This window comes from Amphiprion ocellaris, chromosome 1 (assembly GCF_022539595.1).
Source record: "Amphiprion ocellaris isolate individual 3 ecotype Okinawa chromosome 1, ASM2253959v1, whole genome shotgun sequence".
Classification (NCBI taxonomy): domain Eukaryota; kingdom Metazoa; phylum Chordata; class Actinopteri; family Pomacentridae; genus Amphiprion; species Amphiprion ocellaris.
In genome coordinates, this window is record NC_072766.1 from 37,119,511 (window position 1) to 37,142,428 (window position 22,918).

Genomic DNA, 22,918 nt, shown 5'->3' on the forward strand with positions numbered 1-22,918 from the left:
ATTAAAGCTGCCACTTTTACTGTCTAATTGGTTAAATATCAATTAATATTCCATAAATACTGAAAGATAAATTTTGAAAAGTTCTCTCTTAATTGAACATATTAAACTGAATTCAACAGAGATCTACTTTTTGAGACACTACAAACTGCAACTGAATCTCACGATTATTTGTCAGTCAATTATTTTCTCAATTATCTACGAATTATCTTTTATTTCTGATAAAAATTATTTTAAAAAAATTTGATGCAGCTGCCTCTTTTACTGTTCAGTTGGTTAAATATCAAATAATAGCCAATAAAAACTTAACATAAATTAGAAAAACTTTAAATAAGCAGTAAATAGAATAAAGATTAGTAATTAAGGATGTTATTTAAAGGTGATTAAATGCAATAAATTGCAAAATAAAACTTTAAAAAATGAAGGTGGCACAGCTTCTTAAATTGACTTTAAACTTTCTGAGACACTAAATCTTGATCAAACAATTAGTTGTTTGGTCTGTAAAGTGTCAGAGAATGCCGATAAATGTCCTCATATGTTTTGTTTTGCCCACAACCCAAAGATATTCAGTTTGCTGTCACTGAGAAGGAAAGAAACCAGAAAATATTCACAGGATTCAAAGGAGCTGGAATTAGAGATTTTTTACTTATTTTCATTAAAAATATTACTCAAAGCAATTGTCGGAATTGTAGGTGATTATTTTAAATGTTAACATCTAATTGACTATTTGCTGCGGTTTTATAGCTGCCAGACAATTTCACATTTAAACATAAAAAACAGATTTACAAAGACGTGAACCGATTTTCCTTGTAGTTTGTAAGAATGTGTATGAATGAATACATGCAGAATATTGACATATCATCTGGTTGGTGACCAAACGCTTGTGGTTTTGGTACCTTCAGTTCAATAAGACTATCTATCTACCCATCCATCTATCCATCTCAATATTTCTGGTATATTTTCAATTTTTTAGTCTTCAATTTTAATGCTATATATACATGTCCTGTAAATCCCTTTGTCACTTTTGTCTGTGAAAATCATTACAAAAATAATTTTTACTTCCATGCTCACCTACTTAAATTCTCATCTGCTTCGGCTACACTTTATATTTAGAGGTAATTAGCAAATGTTAGCACCTGAACATGAACACAGAAAGTATTATCCACCTAGATTAAGACGTTTACTGCACAATGTCATTTGAAAAATCCCCCCCAAAAATTACAAAAATCTGCAGGAAATGAGTTTCGTGAGTCTTAAATTCCTTCAGACCTGCATTGCACAGTTCAGTCTGTTTATTATTCCTTACATTTACAGTACACATTTCACAAATAACAGATCAAAACAGTAATAAATCAATTTGTACAGCATGAGAAAACAGAATCATATAGTCATCTTTAAATATCTATATATCTTTGTATACTTTAAACATCACGTCTGTCTTACACCCACAAGATTTTGCCTCATTCCAGAAAGTTTCAGTTGCAGAAGCAGGAGCAGAGACGACTGGAAGCTCCTGTCGAGTTTTTAATATTTAACAACAAACTATGTAGACAAGAAATCGGGACTCGGGACTCACATGTTTCGCTCATTAGTTTTTGGGGAAAAACCACAGTAAATACCAGACATGCTGACAAACGCTAGCACTAAAAACAGGAATAGATACAGGTTTACAGAACCTGACGGCGGCTGATGGAGGAATGTTTTTGTGTGTCTGCTTTGAACCGGACAGACTGAGGGTTAACACAAGGATTTTCTGACTGAATCTGAAACATACTGCAGCTGTGTCATGTCTCAGAAAGGTGGCCGGTGTTTGCTGCTGAGAGTTCTGGAGAAAAATAAACCCGGAGCTGTTCGTTCTATAGTCTCGGTAAATTGCAAATTCTTCCTGTGGTTTATTTATTTTTTGTCCTGTGCAGCTGATGAGCCAGACGAACAGGGCGTGCCGCTGAAACAACACACAGCACTATAGAATGTTTAGACAAACAAGTGTTTGAAAGTCAAATGGGTTAAAACAATCAGGAAGTACCTCTGATGAACCAACAAGATCATGTGATTCTTATCCGATTAAAAGCTGCATTTAAGTTTTTACGCTGTGGGTCAGAATTCGCAATACAACAAGAAATTCTGTCGTTGAGAATCAATTTACACCTACGAGTGAAGAATGAAGTAAATTTAGCATCAAACCATCAGAGTGTTTAACACCGAGCTGCGACTGGAGACGATAGAGTGAATGAAAATGATGATGAGAGGAAGGCGAGAGGAAGAGGAAGCTCAAAAGATGGGAATGTAGTTGTCGATTTTGGCGCGGTGCCGCTGGGCGATGCACTCGGCGATCCAGACGATGTTCCTGCACTCCTGCTCCTTCAGCTTGACGTAGGCGTAGAAAACACTGAAGTGGAACTGGTTGAGGAAGGCCAGCTTGTTCAGCTTCACCTGGAGGAGGAACAGGAACGATATGTTTTGTAAAATTGAGAACAAAGCATGTGGTTGATGTCTGATCTCTGAAATTAAACTTTATGCTCCTCCTCTTCCAACAAAGAATATCAACAGTCTGTTTGCTAGTTCTGTGTATCTCATGGAGTTTTAACTTTTTGCCATATTCACAGGTAGATATGTCAGGACTCTCTGCTCTACTGAAGGTTAGATATTGTCTATTCTTACGTGACTTAGCAGACTAGTTGTCTCCATACTGGCCTGTAATCTAAATCCGACCTTCTCCCAGCTACATTATTTACCCAAAGATCAGAGAGAATCCTCAGAAGTGATGCTGGCGTTGCTCGCATGTACTGCTGCTCTGTTGGCGTCACTTCTCCTGATATCTGTAAACCACTTTACCGGTTTATATTGCTGTGGTCTACAGTGTATTAAAAATACATTTATTCATTTTCATCCTTGTAAATATTGTACATATTATTATAAATATGTTTATTGCTGCTATAACAATGTAAATTTCCCCCAACATGGGGAGCAATAAAGGATTATCTCATCTTATCTTAAACCTTTCTCGTAACCCAAGTCATCTGAATCTCCAGTGTGTCTGCCTCCTCATCTTCTCTCAACCTCGCTGAACTTTCACAACATTAGTTAACTCTTTCTAGTAACTAAACCTCGTCAGATGTTGAATTGGGATGTATAATGTGTAGGTGGTCTGGGTGCGTGGTAAACCATGAAGTGAAATATTTCTACATACACAGGCCTACATATGAATGTAATACGGTGTTTAGGTGGTAAAACCTTTATTTTTACACATTTTATGCTGGATGTTTACCCTGTGATGTCTCACATAAAACCAAGGATGTGATTTAAAGGTGCTTAAACCGAACAAAGTTTAAATTCAGGTTGTTAATTAAGTCTTATTTCATTTTTAGATTTTTTTTTTTTTTAAATCTTCTTATCTATTATTTCAATTACAAATTTGATCTAATTTTCTTTTATTTGCATGCCTTCATCCTTTGTTTATTTATGTCTTTGCTCAGCTCTGTGGTTTCAGTGTTTGCCCACATTAGCAACAATGAGAGGTCAAATATTTCTACATACAAAGACCTACATTTGAATCAAATACTGTATTGAAGTTTTAAAACCTTCATTTTATGCATTTTAGGGTGGGTATTAGTCCTGTGGCACACTTTATGTAAAATTTATTGTCTAAGGATCTGATTTAAAGGTGTTCAATCCTAAAAATTCATCCATATTTTAGCACCTGATGCTCCTATTTCAGGTTAGTTACCTCGTCTTCAGGCTTAATTGCTCTTTTTAATTTCTCATGATATTAATTGGTTAATTATTTGCTTTTTATACATTTTTTTTGCTAATTTTATCTCAGTTTCCTTCTTTTGACATGCCTACATCTTCGACTTTAAATAAAGGTTGTTGAAATACCACACAAGTTACGACGACTCTGTTAAGTTTGACAAGTTAGGTATGTTTAGGAATACTTTATCTTCAGTTGTTTTTTCTGCATTATGATTTAAAACTTAGCTGTTATTTATGTATGAAAAAATATTTTCAAGGTGTAACAAAACTGAGCTTTCAGGAAACCTTTAGTAAAGATTAACAACAAACCTAGCTTGCTTGACCACATTTTCCCCTCTGAATTTTTTATTTATTTATTTATTTTTTTTTACTAAATAGGACATCAATAAATCTGATTTAGACATATTCTTGAATTAAATCCAAACTAACTAATGAATAACTTTTGTTTATGTAGCGTGGACAAGTTAATCAGCCTACTAAACTCAAATTCAACTGTTGACGCTGGATTTTAATGATTACATGATCAAATGTTGAAGCCAAATTCCGTATTCGGGCTGTAAAATGTGTCTGACGTTGTGTCACCTCGTGCTCAAAGAAACGGTCCTCCAGAGTTTTGTCTCCTGGGTTGCTGCCGGCGCCTTCAAACAGCAGCTTGTACTCCTGAGGACACGAGAATCGAGTTCAGGCACAGATACAGACTCTCAACTAAAAGATTAGAAAACTGCACCATCATTTTATGACGCTCGTCTCACAAAACTGTGACCTGGACACTAACAGTAGGAGGACAAACAGACACTTAAATGACAAACTGGAAGGACACAAGTGGCCAAGACTTCAAACAAAACCATGAAGACAATTAAAAAACTTTCAGTGGAACTTTTCCTTCCTGTACATATGAAGCTAATCACAATGATGACACAGAAGCTGGCATGTTCAGAACATTTCTGTGGCTTATTCTGAGTTTAAACGCTCAGGGTTTTAGACTCACAGGATAGAAGTCAGCGACGGCCTTGACTTGCTCGTAGTCGTCTGCACGAGCCAGCTGTGCAAGGCCTTCTGGGTAAAGTTTGCCGCAGTGGGGGAAGAGCTTGGCACGATCCTCCTTGGACAGCTCTGTGCCGAACGAGTTGATGGTGATGATGAAGGCTCTTCTGTCGGCCTCGAACTGCAGACAGGAAGATGATGGAAAAAATTAAAAATCACATGTATGATTTTTTTTTTTTTTTTTTTAAGACAAACTAAAGTCCAACAGCTGTGAAAAAGTCTTGAGTTCCAATGACTCCTAAAACATAATTTTCAGTGATGGAATCACTGAAACTCATCAAAACAATCATTTTGGTGCTTTCATAGATTTATTACACTACTGTTCAAAAGTTTGGGCTCACTTAGAAATGTCCTTATTTTTGAAGGAAAAGCATTTTTTTCAATGAAGATAACATTAAATTAATCAGAAATACAGTTTAGACATTGTGAATGTGGTAAATGACTATTCTAGCTGGAAACAGCTGATTTTTAATGGAATATCTCCATAGAGGTACAGAGGAACATTTCCAGCAACCATCACTCCTGTGTTCTAATGCTACATTGTGTTAGCTAATGGTGTTGAAAGGCTCATTGATGATTAGAAAACCCTTGTGCAATTATGTTAGCACATGGATAAAAGTGTGAGTTTTCATGGAAAACATGAAATTGTCTGGGTGACCCCAAACATTTGAACGGTAGTGCACATGCTATCTGGAAATAATAGTCTTTAAAAGCAAACTTTTGTTCACGACTGTATGCTGCTTTACACAAAACATATTTTGTAGACCGTTGATGTGTGAATTTGTGATTTTTTTCAGGACTAAAATACCAATTTGTGTGTTTGTTTTCACTCTATAAACAGATCAATGACTCACCTCCAGAATGGGACACATGGTGTCGGCTGTCGTTCCTCCCAAGTTGGAGCAGAACTTATAAAAAGCCTCCAGATAAGCCTGAGAGGATAAAACACATGTTTGTGAAGGACTTAATCAAGTCAAATTTAAACAAATATGTATGTAATGTCAGACCAAATGCTGTCAGTTAAAACAATTATTCTTCCATTATCAAATTTAATACATAGATAATGCAATGTATTCTGCCTTGGCCTCAAGGTAGTGCAGTATATACTGTACCTTGAGTTGCTGGTAGTATTTATTACAATTATTTGTCATCTACTGCCCATTTTTTCATAGTAAAATCGACTTTATCATCAGTGATACTTTCATGAGGAGAAAAGCTCTACATCAACAGCTTTCCTGGAATTCCATTATTTTTGGCAGCAGGAGGAAAAGACTACTTTAATGTCAAATCAGACATATAATGACATCCACATCCCAAAATTTCAAAAGCTTGTATGTTAACACACTAAAGTGAAGTGCCTTAACTAATTTTATCACTACTGTAGTGTGATTTACCTTGTAAAGTGTGTTACGAATGATTTCAATGTTCATCTCATCCAAGTCCTGCTCAGATATACAGTCCTGGAAGAAGGCGGCTGCAAGGGAAAGAAAACAACATAATGTTTTCTTCAGATTTGGCGCCACCTCCTGTTCAGAATGACACATTACTGTTCAGGTTTCTCTAAATAACAGTTCCTACACGGGTACATACCGAGGGGCGTGTCCACCAGGATGGCGTTGTAGAGCTCGGCCGGGGTCTGGGCGATGTTGACCGCCTCCATCTGCTCGAAGCTGCCCAGCGGGTGACACTTGGGCACCAGCTCGGAGATGGCCCGCTGGTGCAGAGTGCCGGTGATAAGCAGGATGACGTTATCAATCATGTAGCTGTACCTGAAGACACCAGGTGGGAGGGGAGGGAAAGTAGGACGGTGCAGAGACGTCGGGTTTAGGATCACTCTGGGTGCAGCTTCTTGACTATTCTGTTATGTTGGTTTGTTTTAGTTAAAATTATCATATAGATGCAACAGAAAGATCCAGTCCATTAACAACACATGCTCTACAGTACACTTACCATTACTGCTGAGTGTTTTAAAAACATAGCTTACAATTTGTCCTGATATGAACCCACTTTAGTAAAGGTACACCTAACAGTTGTTGGTATTATAGCTGATTTATTTTCTTCTGACACTGATGAATATCATTAAAAATTTGGATTATAAAACATCACAAAACTGTGATAAAAATCCACATCGCAATTTCCTACAGGATATGGTGATGTCACTAAATGTGTGACAAAGAAAATCCCCAAATTCTCATGTGTAAGAACCTGGAATCTACTTAAAATCTAAAATTGTTGTCAAAATATTTGATGATTAATTGACTAATCAATTAATTGACTAATTGTCAAAGCTCTACATTTTAGTACAGAATAAAAATCAACCTGCTGAAACATGAAACCTGCCTGAGTCACTTTATGGATTTAGTTACCATATTTTTGCCCAAATGCACCACTTTGAAACTGTCCCTGCTGGTGCATTTAAAGACACTCAAGGACTACTGGACAGCAAAGAAAAAACATGGTAATGGGGTTTTCTTCTTCTCTTCTTTCAGGTTTTCAAACGACACACCTCATCAATGTTTTATTCTTCATTATTTATTTATAGTGTTTTATTTATTTTATTTGAGCTTTTATTTATTCAGGTAATCTCATAGAAACAGGGGGTCCCATTCTCAAGAGAGACCTGTCCTCACATAACATAACAAGAGGAATTTTCAAAAACACAAAAAGTCACTAAGCTTTCATTTGTTGTGCCACAATCTAAAAGAAATATTCATTGTAATGGATTAGCAACTTCAAACAAGCTTCTCCAAGATAGTCTTCATTGTGTCCTGAAACGAATTCACATCAGCAGTAGTCGTCCTGGCTGACAGAAATACAGTAAACCCTGCTGTCAAGCACTGTGTTAATGCACTAGACTATACTAGTAGCTTTTATGGTTTACACAACATCCCTGACATGGAAAAGATGTGTATCAGCTGAGGATGTTTCTACATGTTTCATGTGATACCACATACAAAGGAATATAGTGTACGTATACCCCTGTTTATGGGTCGCCCGGTCAGCCAGCTGAGCTATCTGGGTGCCCGGTTGCAGTTATAGCTCAATAAGTCAGCATTCAATTCAACATGATAACATTTTGCTTACGTGATGAAGTCCATGAAGCTGGCCAGCGGCTCGTACGACTGGTTCCTCATGTGGCGAAACTCCACCACCATCTTCTCCTTCAGCTTGTCGTCGATGACGGACACAGTGAGAGGAGACGCCTCGTTTGCCAGGAAGCTGCCATAGTCTGTGCTCTGCAGGTGGAGCTTCAGATCTGTCAGAGGAACACCAGGGCAGAGAAGGTGAGTACAAAGCCTCTGATCTGTCATATGAGGTATTTAAACAAAAAAAAAAACTAACACTAATCTGGCAAGACAAGTGATTGTAAGTTAGAAATCAGTTAGTTATTCAACTAATATATACCTGTTGACTATTTTAATAGTGTCAATAATATCTCAACCAAAAACGTCAATTCATAGATGGCTTCCACTTCTGAAATGTGAGACTATATCGGTTTTATTTAGTAAATTGAATCTTTTGAGCTCATGGGAAGACAATAAAAGTACATTTCCCCCTAAATTTAAATTTATGCTGTTTTACAAACTAATTAAAATAAATTAAGAAAGAATTCATTTTAAGAACGGGGACAAATGTTTTGGTGCTGCTAGACAGGAGGGTGAGGGCTCTGCAACACTGCATCCTATGGGCCCCAATTTAATAGTACCAATTATGGCTTCTCAGAGTGGATAGATCAGAGGTTGGTCATTGAATTATACTGAATCTTTTGAGCTCCTGGGAAGACAATAAAAGTACATTTCCACCCAAATTTATGATGTTTTACAAACTAATTGAAATGAATTAAGAAAGAATCAGGAGAATAATGGTTCTCTGATGAAAATAATGCTTAACTGCAGTCTTGCAGTATCACATGTTAAAAATGTACTTGGTTGACCAGTATTTTTTATAAGTTAGATCCAGTTTTCCACAGATCTTGAGCCCTTTATAAAGCTGATAATTTCAGTCTACCTGTAACTGTGATGGTAGCTTCTTCATGTGTTTCAGTTCTTGTCATTTTTCTGACTCTGCTGTTAACTTGACTGAGAATTTTGCCAACATGCAGCATCACTGTGTGCTTCTTTTCACCTGCCAACGAAGAGCTTCATATCTTTTGTTGTGCTGTGTCTTGTATGCAGGTTATGTTTACCTGATTATTGCGCTTATCTGATTATGTTCTACAGTTTCTCTCGGAAAAAAAAATCGCAATCTACTTGACAGTGACCTGATTAAATCCCTGCTCTAACTATGCTAGGGTGCATTAAACAAGTTCAAGTTTTCCATTTTAACTGTATTAAACACTCAAATAAAACATTATTTTAGAATCAGAGAATAAAACTGAAACCAAGTAATAGTCATCATCTGTAATCCATATTTTGCAACTACTTCCAAAACAGTACATTAAGAAATTCAAGCATCAGCTCTGATTACTTTTCTATTCTATTTTGTAGGTTCTGATGTGTACACGTAGGCCTATAAATGTTGACTGTAGATATTTGGTCCTGAAGTAATATGATGTGGTTGAATAAATACTCGTAACTTCTCATTTGGCGTTTTGGCTGTGTTAAATTAGTAAGTGAAGCAATTTTCTATTTTTGATACTGTGCACACAAACAAAATTTGAAACAAAAAAGTGTCAATGATCACCTAAAGAACAGCAAAACAAAGAAGACGAGTTGAGGTTTTGCACATTTTAAATGTCATCCTTTCCCAACTTCTAAGCAGCCATTCTTTTCATTTCACGACAAAATGAAGTGACATTTCCAGAGACTTGATACTAACTAAAAACCAAACCATCACAGCGAATGACCGTCACATTGCTGATAAAATCTGATTTTAGCTGTGTGGAAATGCAGACGGTGTATATGAATCTGCATGGACAACTGTATAATAACTGAAAGAACACTATTACAGAGAGCATAAACGAATCTTAACCTCCACTATGTGGTTTTGATGATGCCCAGAATTTAACTAAACCTCTCTGCGAGTCGGAAAAGAGCCATTTTAAAGCAATATTTTAAACGTATAATAAAGAAACACTGGCACGATCATAATTCTGCTTTGTTGAGCAAAAAAACAAGGAGCATTTGGTGCAATAAATTCTCTGCTACAATAATGTTTGATCACAAGCAGTGACTTTAATCGAAAATAACCGTAATAAAACGGTGGAGGTTCCAATGGAAAGCTAACTAAAGCTAAGGAACGGTGTACTTTTGCCAAACCTTCTGTGTTTAACAGTCAAATCTCTTCCTATTATACTTTCACTTCCTCTAAATATTCCCTCATTGATCAATAGAACAGCTTGCTATATTTGCGACAACAGCTTAAGCTAGCTGGCTAAAATACAGACAGTAGCAGGCTTGAAAACACAAATTCAAGCTTTTTTTCGCTTACACGCGAACAAAGTATCGATGCAGATTTATAAATAAATATCAGTAAGCGAGGATGGCAGAAAACAGAGCGTTGTACTGTGCAATGAAAGGCTTTAATATCGTAAACGCAAACCAAGCTAAGCTAACTAGCTTGAGAGTGACAGCTTGTAGTTAGCTGGTGGAACTAGCGCTGGCGGCTAGCTGTTAGCCGTTAGCTGTCGTCGGCTTTAACTCACCTTCCAGGGTCTCACACTGGACGAGGTTTAAATAATCGGCCTGGGACAGTATTCCGGCTTTGAAGCCTCTCACCAACCCCTCTAGGTAGCCGTTGTCGACGTTAAAATACAGCTCGGAGAAAGGCATCCTTACTGACCGCTGTCCGCTCCGTCTCTGTCGCAGGAAAACCAACCGTCCGGCTGCTTAGCGTTAGCATCAGCTGACAGGACCACGTGACCGTCATCTGATCAGTCATCTGCGGAGTGTGTGTGTGTGTGTGTGTGTGTGTGTGTGTGTGTGTGTGTGTGTGTGTGTGTGTGTGTGTGTGTGTGTGTGTGTATAAATATGTAAGTGTGCGTGTATATTTGTATAATAATCTTTAAGTGGTGTTGAAATCATTTTACTTCTCTGGGAACATCTAAATAAGTGGTTTTGAGGTCAGACGATGTAGTATTTTGGCAGTACAATATAAGTCTCTGTGGTTTCTTGAAATATACAGGCAGGATTTTATTTACTGTTAGGAGAGTCATGTGGAGGTTTATTAAAACAAACAAACAAACTAAACAATTTTATTTTTCGTAATATGTGACAAATTTAGAGTATAACTTTTGATGTAAGAAGAGCCCCATTGACATTAAAGATTTTTTAAAACATTAGTCTTGCTAAAATTAAAGTACTCATAATACAAATATTAGAAAAGAAGCATTCATCTTGTTTAGTTCAAAACTGCTAATTACACATAGGATTGCAATAACACACAAAAAGTAACAAATAATAAAAAATAAAATAACTCTGAATGCAGAGAAACCAATAACACATTGTAAAATACTTAATTACCAAGTGTACAAATTCTTAAAATAGTATAAAAAAAACTGCAGATACAGAAAGAATTGGACTGACTGCACATTTGCAGGAAATACGACATGGTTGCAGACTCTTCAACATGGAGAGTTTACCAATGCTGTCCCTAATTTTTGTCTGCTTCATGAGGCGTCTCTCATACTAAGCCTCTCTAAATGTGAATTTGGCAAAACTGCTGTCCCAGTCTGGGTTCAGCAGGTGGGACAGGCTCAGCTGAACCAAGTGGCAGCTGAAGTACAGATAATTATTGACTTTACAAATGACGTTAGGCCATTTTCTATCAATGTTTGGATACGAGCCTGGTTTGTGTAAAAACTTATAGTTAGCCAAGTTGTTTGTTAGTGACACATGAATGTCTACAACCACTCATTTCATAATGAATGCCCTAATTGTCATGGGTCTAGCCAGCCCTGTTTTCATATAATCTGCATGTAAAAAATCTCACGTTCACCTCTTGAACGGCTGCTCGTAGCCTGACATGAGTCACATGTGCTTTATTTCCCAAACTACAGAATGCAGTACTATTTTCTAATGTGAAAAGATGTCTGTGATGTTAGGCCATTCAACATGAATGTATGATGAATCAGGGCTGCACCAGAGAAAAACTTCCTCACTTTTACAGATGAAAAGAGCAGTGGTATTGAAACCACAAAATTCAACATAATTTCAGTATTAAAGTACAAGAAGACTGTTTTCAACTCAGGTATTTTGATAAAATATAATTACGTTGAAGCTATTTCCAACATTTTAACTGAGAAAAAATAGAGAGATTTAGTAATGACAATATTTATTAATTGCATCTATATTTTGTTGAATTTGACAGATGTTTTTTCATCCCTTTTGAATTCTAGACTCTTGATTACAGAAAAACACAGCAGGTTTCTTCCATCCTGAGGTTTGTCTTGTTATGAATCTAGGATATAAAATTTAATGCTGCAAAGATGTCATTACAATTGTAATTTTTCAAGCTGATTTTTTGTGACTCTCCTTCTCCAGACCTGAAAATATGTAGTTGAGCAAAGAACTCCTGATTTCATATTCTGTCCTTACAGCCCCATATTTGTTGTGTATATTAAACTGTATTAATATACGCAAAAAATTGCCGCCATGTGTTCCTAAAAGCCCAAAATTCATCTTCAAACTGCTTGTTTTATACAATTACATCCATTTTGCATCATAAGAGGGAAAGAAATTCTCAGATTTGAGACAGTGGAACCAGAAAAATGTTGTCATTGGTGCTTGAAAAATTACATCTATTGACATCTGTGGAGCATAAAAGTCTAGATCCTGGATTCCTAAGAGGAAAAAATGCTACAGGAACAACACAACAAGACAGCAACATTTTAACGTGGACAGTCAGATGCATTCAGATAAAGAATATAGAGCAGCAACGTTCAACACATGGGTCAGTGTAATAAACGGAACTGTCTGCTCGTCCCAGCGTTTTAACTGCACAACTCAAACGTTGGATTTGTTTTCTAAGCTATTTATACAACAGAACATCTGGATTATTTTTTATTTTTCATCTTCTCTAATTCAAATTCCACTGAAGCTGTTGGTTTTTAAGTTTCAATCAATATGATGGAATGCCATGATATGAGCTGCTTCCAAGAATGTTTAGAAAGACATTAAATTATACACAAAATATGTCATATTCTGACCAATTTTTAACTGTGTTCATGTCAAGTCATTTAAAAACACCATCAAACTGCTTCTTCTTATAAAGTATCTCAGTGCAGCTGATCGTTGAAACAAATGTGACTCTTCTGTGTCTGGTTCAGTGTTGAAGAAGCTCCACGTTGATCCACCATCAGTGAAGAAAGCACTCTAATTATCTGACTTAACAATAAACCAGTCGAGCTGTAGTGAAATAGTGATAAATATGAACAAAACAATTACGGAGCTGCTTTGAAAAGTATTCAGATCGTTCAAACACTTTGTTTTGTTGCTGAATGAATACAAGTTTTCTCCATCAGTCTGTCATCAACAACCCAAAATGACAGAGTAAAACTTCTTTGTAGAGATTTTTGTAAATTTATTAAACATCAAAATTGAAATATCTCAAAATCACTTTTTACAAAAACATCACCAAAGTAAATCTTACTTTTTATGATATTTATTCAAGAAGTATTAAATTCTTGTTAATACAGCAAGATGTTAAAAACAATGTTACTGAAGGGTACTTTTATTTTCAATACACATTTAAAAAAATATTTTTACAATAAATTATATCTTACTATTGACAATATTTCAGTCATGCTTAAAACATCAAACTAAAAAGTTCAAAAGCTTTTTTAAAAGTGTATCTTTGTTATAATAAACAGTTTTATTTTATATTTTTACAATATTTATTTCTTCAGTTTACATGTTATGCTAATAACTATGAATAACATCAAACATGTTAAAAGCATATATTTAAATTTTATTTGCAACAAACATGAACAGTTTTAAATATATTTTAACAATAAACAAAGTATTACATTTTACAATTTTTATCTTACAAGTTCTTGTGGTAGAATAAACAATAACAGTTTTTAAGTTTTTTATATTAAACTAAGTAAGTTATTGATGTCATTTTTTTTACATTTTAATTAAACTAATACATCTAACTTTTTACAATGTTTATCCCCTAAGTTCTCATGTTATGTTGGATCATAACAAAAATATTCGAAAGGTTTTTACAATAAACATTAACAAAGCTAACTACTTGTGATGTTTCTTCTTAAGCAGTAAACATCATCTTCTCTGTCTCACTGTCAGAGCTCAGAGACAACCAGGTGGCAGCTTCCTCTGTCCTCATTTGTTGCTTTGTGAGGAGCTTCCTAAACCCACCGGCACAGAACCAGGAACCAGCACATGACAAAAGGTAGTTCTGTGCAGGCAGAGTCAGGACGCCCCTGAGCAACTGGAGACGTTGCTGCTGGAGGCAGGGGCGTCTGAATTGGAGCGCTGACCTGGGAAACAGAAAAACAGGACACAAATCAAACTGTGGCTCGCTCCTGGCTGCTGAACTGTTGAATTATAATTATCAGTGCTTCCTTAACAGACATGGAACCATAAATAAATGTGCTGTAGGTGTGGAACGGTTCCAGCCTCTATCAGTTCACATCAACACACAGGAAGTTTACTTTAGCTCATCACCACTTTATGTCCCTGTTGGTGCTTTTGTCATCTTTGTGAGGATAACACAACATAGTACAATGCAACAGGGCACAACACAAAACAACACAACACCATGCAACACGGTGCAGCATGACAACACAACACAATGATGCACAATAGAATTTAATACAACGCAGTACAACACAAAACAACGTAATACAATGCAACGCAACACAGCACAACAAAAGACAGTGCAACACAGGACAACATCACACTACACAGGATTATGCAACAAAACACAACAGAGAACCACACAACTCACCGTCATGCAGTGTGTACCACAAAACAACGTAATACAACACAACATGGTACAACACAGCAAAATACAACTCAGAGCAACACAACAAAACACAGGATAACACAAATATACACAATATAATTTAATACTACACAGCACACTATAACACAACACAACAAAAGACAGTACTTTGCCTCTCTAATCATTAATGTTACAACCAAAACATGGCAACAGGCAACAATGAAGTCACATTTTAGGACTAATTATTATGACTGTAGCTGGTTCAGTTCATCATCACACATTCATGAAATCCTAAATAAACTGAATGTTTTCCACTAAGTGAACTTTTCTCCTCAAACACAGCAGCGTCTTTTCTCCTGGACTGTTTTAAGTGTCTTCACTCAGATAAGCAGCATGTTAACTGCACCTGTATTAGTCTGTGTACGTCAGATAATTAGTCACATCAGCAGTAGAAACCAAAGTAAATCACTTTTTCATTTCTTAACTGTCATGCTGACGGATTTCAACCAGCCTCAAAACTACAACAGCAAACTACAAGTCCTGAGATCCACTTCTGGCTCCTCTGCGCGCTTTTATGCACCACTTTTCCTATTTTTCTTTGAATTCTGATTGGCTGAATAAACCAACCAGCAACAGAGATCCTTTACAAATAAAACAACAAAAACAAAAAAGTATGAAACTAGCAGATTAGAACAACTTATTCTCCACATGTATGAGTTTAAATCATGGTGACTGAATGGAGACAGTGGCGCACCTGCAGCCTCATAGAAGTGCGTAAAAGAATCATTTTTCAGTCTTATGAGATTCAACAAATACAATCTGTGTGATGAATAAAAATAACAGTTCACGTTAAAGGTCCATAAACAGTCAGACACAAAGTTCAGGTTGAGCAACGTCAAAATGTTGATTTTTAAAGCGACTCGGAGTCCCACAGTAGAGGCAGCTGCTGTGTTCTGAAGACTCCATCGTCTCCATGGTTACTGCAAAAACACATTTCTGGCATTTTATCATTTTTGGTCCGGTCGCCAACATTCTTTTTTTCTTTTCCAAAAATTTTATGTAAAGTTTTACCAAATATGATGCCCTTAAATCAAAATAACAGAGTTTCCAAATCACCGCTCCAATGATTAATAAATTAGATTAACCCTCTCCCAGAAAACGTTATACATTTTATGCATCAATTAATCATTTTTCATGGAAAAAATCGTCCAATAACTGTTAATCGCTAAATCTGTATTTTTGCCAATAGTTTAAATGTAGAAAATCATGCTGATTTCTACATTGACACAGCTGTAAAGATTTCCGAGGGACAGTTAACATAATTCCATCAATAAAAAGCTACATTATTAATAATCTATTAATAAAAATAATAATAATAATAATAATAATAATCTTACCAGTAGCGTCGTGGTGCACCTCCACGGCAACTCCCACATATCCCTCGAAGGCCACCAATCTGGGGTCCATTTCCAGGTCTTCAGGGATCCAACGGTGATTCAAGGATCCAATAAGAGTCGGTTTACAAACGTCGTCTTCTTCAGGTCTTCTTTGCTGACACACAGTGGAGATTCACAAGAATGTCGACTCAGACAGAGGTGTTTGGTACAACAGAACATCTGGTTTATTTTTTTATTTTTTATCTTCTCTAATTCAAATTCCATTCCTTCTATGCAACAAAAGCACACTAATGTTATAGAATGCTTATTTCTACATAGATTTATTCAATTAATTTGGTTAAAAAAAAAAATCATGTATTGTAGCTATTTAAACTATTTTCTATGCAACAAAAATCAGTCCAAACATTTTAGGATGATTAATTTAAAAATACAGCTGTTACAGCAGCAGGAGTCGGGTCTGTGGGAGTCCCATGGTCCTCATGATATGGGCATTTATTGACCAGGATGAGGAGGAGGATGAGAAAGAGGAACGAACACACAGCTCCGAACATCATGAAACACACAACCAGCACATCTCTCCATGAAGTATCCGTGCAGATCTGCTCTGAGAGCTCTGGGATGTGAGCTGAGCAACATCTGACGACGACCGCTTGTAGTTCAACAGGTGTCTCCAGGTTTTCCCTGACGTGTGGATGCGGCTCCTGATGGCTTTGGCTGTAGAGAGGGACATGCTCCATCAACCTTCTGTCCACGAGCCCTCTGGCAGTCTGGCGAAGCTGATCTTCCAGTTCTTCAGTTGGGACCTCCAAGGAGACAGAACTATCGGCTACCTCCACTGACAGTAGCTCATCACATTTCGGTGGCATTCTAAGGACCACACACACACATTCAGGCCTTTCTATCTTTGAAAAGGACACCTATTGTATTTTGGGCCACAACACCGTCAGTTAAATTTAGTATCAAAATAAAAAGTTACACTGAAAGATAAAGCACGAATATTTCAGATTACTTCATGTTATTTTGAGTTGTTTTAGGGGGTATTTTGATGTGCCTTTCAATGACAATCTTCTGTTATTTTCTTCATGTCTGTTTTCTCACCGTATTTTCTGATTCTACTGTATTTAGATCAGCAAAAAGTATATAATTTTTAGCATTATTTTTTGGTTTTCACTCAGCCTTCCAAATTCTCCTTCATTACAACTGTAGTAAAGTTTTATGTACCAAAATACGTTTTTTTTGTGCAACGAGTTAATACAAGATGGTTATTTACCCACAAGAGATTCATTCTAATATTGTAGAAACAGAAAAAATATCAACACTGTGGACTAAATCCTTCGTAGATGGCTTAAAGCGGCTGAAGGACTCACCTGAGGAGGATAAAAGTTGAGTCTGTGAATTTAAAGCCCAGTAACGGAAACCGGAAACCGTTGAGTTCACTGCAGAGAAAGGGAACCAGAGATGAGGTGAGTTCGTAATATTTCTCAAACTAATGCTGTTTGATGTGTAAAGCCTTAACAACACCGTGTTTTCTGAAAAAAATACCAGTATGAGGACCGTGTTGTTTGAATGTGCATTTTTCAGAAGATAAAACAAAAACAGTTTACCTGGAAACAACACTGAGGCGCCCGTTAGCATTAGCTAGTAGCTCCCTGTCGGCTAGTTAGCGGTTAGCTAGTTAGCTACACAGTCAAGGCTAACGGCTTCCGGGTATGACGACAGTTTAACGGAAAATAACGTCTGATGAGCGCATTTTATCTGCTGCTGCTCTCTCTCCGTGTTCATTCTGTAGCTCTCTCTACCACACTGGGCTCAATTTCAGTTCAATTAGCTTCTTAGAAGGCGGAGTTATCCAGATAATTCAGTAAGTCTGGGTTACTCGGTCCCTCATGGTGAAATAGCTGACATTGTAGCAGAGTTGTAAATGATTTTTCAGTCCAAAATATAGATTTTTTTTCTCTTTCAAATAACTACAACCAATTATATATTTTGCTAATTTAAATACGGTAGAAGAAAAGGTATTTTACAGTCAAATGTTGTACAATAACATTTTAAATATCATTGTATTAGATATTATCTCTAATTCAACAAAGCTGAGGAAATTGTAAAATACCAGCTTATTCTTAAAAAATAAAATTATGGAATCAGAATCAGCTTTAATTGCCAATTACCTACACAACATACAGGAAATTCAGCTGTTGGTGTCACCCCAGGAATAAGAAAAGAGAATATTAAAATAACTAGAGAAAGAAGAAAAGAAAATAATATTAGTAAACTAGTAATTTTTAAAAAGCTATATACAGATACTTACACATCTAGAAAGGAATATAAACATTAATGCAAAATTATAATTGCTAAAGTGATAATACAGTGCATAAAACAGAGAATTAGTGCATAATAAAAAGAGAATAATAAAATAACTATAGAAAGAAGAAGAGAAAAAATAAAATAAATAAAAAATATTAGTAATTCAAAAAATATATACACATATTTACACATCTAGAAAAGAATATATAAACAGTAGTACAAAATTATATGCTAGTGATAATCGTGCAAAAAGCAGAGAATATTGTTCGTAGTGCATAATAAAAAAAGAATAATAAAATAACTATAGAAAGAAGAAGAGAAAAAAATTGTAATTTAAAAAAAACTATATCCAGGTATTTGCACGTATAGAAAAGAATATATGAACACAGTAGTGCAAAAATGATAATTGCTAGAGTGATAATACTGTGCAAAAAGCAGAGAATTACTGTTCTTACTGTAAAAAATAATGTAAATAAACATTGTATATTATCTATTATACAGGTGTGGATGAATGGCTCAGCCGTTTATAAGGAATGATATTATTATCATATTATATTATTAATGCAGTGAGGAAGAAGTTAAAACGTTGATCTTTGGCAGTGGTGCTTCATAAAGGAAACCCTGACTTCGACGTGTTTTATACTAGTGTGTTGTTGATAAAGTGACCGGAGCTGTGTGTTTGTTCCGGTGAACCGGGCTCTTATTGTGTGCTCACCGGGACTCTGACGGTCTCATCCGGTCCAGCTTGACGGTGGAGTGAAGATGGCGGCGTACAGTCGCTCTCCGCTGCTGCTGCTCCTCTTCTCCTCCGTGTTTCTCTGCGGCTTCGGCTCCGTCCTCGGCCTGAAGGCTGCCAGCGGCCCGGCCGAGCCGCCCAACCCGCCCGTCCTCCGGCCCGCCGATCCCCCGGCCAAGGATGCACCTGCCGCCGCTGCCGCCGGGGCCTCGCAGCCTCGAAGGGCGACCGGCTGGAAGCTGTCGGAGGAGGAGGCCTGCCGGGAGGACCTGACCCGCCTCTGTCCCAAGCACACCTGGACCAACAACCTGGCCGTGCTGGAGTGCCTGCAGGACCGCAGAGAGGTGAGCTGCCGGGAGGCTTCACACGGGTCCCGGGAGGGGAGGGGAGGGGATGGGGGTCCGCTGGGTGTGCCGCCCCGGAGGTTCGGAGCCTGACCGGCTGAGAGGCTGGTGCTGATGCGGAGGTGAACCTCCATCAGCCGGTGACACGCTGTTAATGTCGAGCCGCAGAAACCACAGTTTACCGCTGATTTAATCTCTGTCACACTTCTGACAACAGAAATTATTATCAAATGTCAGAAGAGGACCAAGTTGTGCTCCAAACACAGATGGAAGGTTTAGCTGCTGCTCTGTTAAAGCTTTTAAAAGCATAATTCCCTCCAGCCATGAGCTTATAAAGGTCTTCTGCATGGGCCTGCAATATACCGGAAAAGTGACTTAAATGATTCTATTTGGAAAGATTTACTCATTCTGGAATGTTTATGGTAATGTCAGGAAAATAGTTTTTGGATATGCTGGAAAAAAAAATCCACCTTCTATATAATTTCACCCATCTACAGGTTTTTAAAAGCATTTAACAGCATTGTTTCCTCAAAAAATGAGCTTAGAAGGTGTTTAAATTGACTTTTTAAAGTCTTCTGTATTTGACTGCATGATACTGGAAAAAACTGATCACACTTTTTTTTTGCCTGCAATATAAACTGAAACAAATGCAAGAATTTTTTCCAAATGACTTGAATAATGCTATTTGGATGCAACTAATAATACTTTAATGTTATGAGAAAGTTTGATGCACAGAAGACGAACAAGACAAGAAAAAAACGAACCTTTCATATAGTTGAACCAATTTGCAGGTCTTTAAAAACACAGTTTGCTCAAAAAATGAGCATAGAAGGTGTTTAAACAGACTTTTTAAAATCTTTTGTATGGGACAGCACAATATTGGATAAAACTGACATCACAATAGTTTTGTTTTTCTGCAATATAAACTGAAACAAATGCAGAACATTTTACCAAATGACTTGAATAACGCTATTTTGAAATATGTAATTTTTCTATAACACATGAGGTGATTTTTGTTGCATGAAAAATACACAAAAGTAAAAATAGTTTTTAAAAAATTAGGAAAAATGGAACCTTTCATATCATGCAAACTATCTACAAGTCTTTAAATGCATTTTAAAGCATAATTCTCTAAAAAAAAAAAAAATTTGTTTAGAAGGTGACGCTATTTGGACGTAATTAATCATTCTGTAATGTTTTGGGAGATTTTGATGCACAGAAAACATAAAATAGTTGTAATATAGTGTAGCCAATCTGCAGGCCTTTAAAAACATTTAAAAGCATAATTCTATTCTGTTTAAACCGATTGTTTTTAAATGTATTTATTTAGTATGTGTGACTTTCAAAACCAGAAGCCACAAATTTTAGCACTTCATATAAAAGCTCTTGCACAGGAGTGATTTATCATCAGAAATGCAACATAAATGTCAATAAAATGAAGCATCTTGCAAAGAATTGTAATCCTTGAATAAACAGGCCGTATTGTTTGTGTTAAAAGTACTGAGTTGCATTGAAATGTTTCTAAAATTTCTACAGCATACTGCATTATTAGACAGTATTACTGAATAAATCTTGCTCTGGAGTTTTTGAATGTTACTGATCCACACAAAGAAGAACTTCCTTCCTTCTGAGAACATTTGCATTCCTTCAGTTTAGCTCCGCTCTGAGTTCGGCGACGCACTCCGACTCGCTAAATCATTTCTCCTTTTCATATTTTATTTATTCAGCTAAGTGTTTAATTAGGTTTTCTGTGAGTTGTATGAACACTTCTCTCTCCACACTGCCAGGAGTAAACACTCTGCTGAATAATTCAGAGCTGACATTGACTTGAGATCATTTGCTGGTAGAGAGAAAATGAATCTGCAACAGTTTGTTGTCTTTGTTTTCTGCAGCTTAGTGTGAGATTGAAGCTGTTGGTTGAACAACATCAGCTTTAAGTGCAGTTTTTAACAGTTCAAAAAAGCTAAATGATCGATTGATTAGCCATTAAATGTTACATCGAATAAGTAATGACTTTAAATCATTTAGTTTCTTATTCGTTTGTGTGTTAATTCCTATTTTTTCATGTAAAAGCGGATTTTTGCTTCATCTTTGCACCTGCCACTGAGAGGATCATTAACCTGGTCAGGTGTGAAGCAGGTGATGTGATGTCATCCAGCTGTCAGGTGACTCTCAGGCTGAAGTCAAGCCAAACACTCGGCCTGAAAGTGTTGCTTTGTGTCGCAGCGATAAACAACACAAACAAATATCTGTCACTCTGGTTCCAGGTTTGCCGCCTACGTGCACAGATTCACACTGGGCTGTCGCACTTTTATTCTTATCTTTGTGTAAATCACGTTTATTTGTGTGAACCTCCGCTGTAATTCAGCTGCAGCTCAAAGCATTAGCTGTCAGTAAATCAAAGGTTAGAGTTGTGCAGTTAAAGCGTCAGGACCAGAAACAGCTCAGTTTCTGGTCCTGACGCTCCATAGTCTTTATCTGATTGTCCACTTTATAGGGTTAGGTTTAGGTTCTCTTGTTCTGTTGCTCCTGCAGCAGTTTTTTCCTCTTATGAATGCAGGATCTGAAGTTTTTGACGCAAAGGTGTCATTCAAAGACATTTTTCAAGCACAAATGCCAACATCTTTCTGGTTCCAGTGTCTCAAATTGGAATATTTGTTGCCCCCCTTATGACTGAAAATGGAATGTAAAATTACTGTTGAGCTTTTAGGAACTGTAGTGACCATTTTTCACTCTTTTCAAACTATTTAACTGAGAAAATATGTGATAGGTGAAATAATAATGAAGGTATCTGTCTGTTGCAGCTATATTTAGTTGAATTTTTCAGGTGTTTTCTCCCCTTTTGTTGTCGCTTTAGAGTTTCAGACGCTCATTTACAGAAAAAGCACATCAAGTTTCTTCCATCCTGAGGTTTTTCCTCATATGAATGAGTTTTACGCTCCACAGTTGTCATTTTTTAAATAGAAATGGCAACATTCTTCTCATTCCAGTGTCTCAAATATGAGGTTTTGCTGCTCTTATTGGCCTTATATGATCATAAATGCAGGTAACTGTGCAAAACAAGCAGATAAAAGATAAATGTTAGGCTCTTAGAGACATGCAATGACAATTTTTCACTGTTTTCAAACTATTTAATTGAGAAAATATGTGATAGATGAATCAGTAGTGAAGATATATATCAGTTGCAGCTGTATTTAGTTGAATTTGGCAGGTGTTTTCTCCCCTTTGTCATCATTTTAGAGTTTCAGACTCTCTGTGACACAAAAACACATCAGGTTTCTTCCATCATGAGGTTTTTCCTCTAATGAATCAAGGATCTAAAGTTCTGTACTCCTCAGATGTCATTCAGTGTCATTTTTCAAGCATCACTGTCAACATTTTCTAATTCCAGTGTCTTAAATGTGAGGTTTTGCAGCTCTTATTTGCCTTATATGATC

At 36.6% G+C, this 22,918-nt stretch overlaps 2 protein-coding genes across 5 annotated transcripts in view; one reads left to right on the top strand and one right to left on the bottom strand.

The window, feature by feature from the left end:
* Window positions 1-1,255: 1,255 nt before the first annotated feature.
* On the bottom strand, window positions 1,256-10,632 carry LOC111581984 (V-type proton ATPase subunit d 1). Its single transcript, XM_023290423.3, has 8 exons — window positions 10,439-10,632; window positions 7,879-8,050; window positions 6,385-6,563; window positions 6,189-6,268; window positions 5,649-5,726; window positions 4,739-4,915; window positions 4,333-4,410; window positions 1,256-2,430 (listed from the first exon to the last, which is right to left on the bottom strand). The coding sequence occupies exons 1-8, from the start codon at window positions 10,563-10,565 to the stop codon at window positions 2,269-2,271; spliced, it is 1,053 nt and encodes a 350-aa protein (XP_023146191.1). The 5' UTR covers window positions 10,566-10,632; the 3' UTR covers window positions 1,256-2,268.
* An 8,531-nt stretch (window positions 10,633-19,163) lies between these two features.
* The window catches only part of LOC111581982 (Golgi apparatus protein 1-like), a 47,245-nt gene continuing 43,490 nt past the window's right edge, over window positions 19,164-22,918 (top strand). For all 4 annotated transcript variants that reach the window (XR_008601991.1, XM_035957323.2, XM_035957322.2 and 1 more), the window contains exon 1: window positions 19,164-19,481. Coding sequence is in view for 3 of the 4 variants with exons in the window: in XM_035957323.2 (XP_035813216.1) it covers window positions 19,164-19,481 (318 nt within the window). In the remaining variant the exon portion in view is untranslated. The remainder of the gene's footprint in view (window positions 19,482-22,918) is intronic.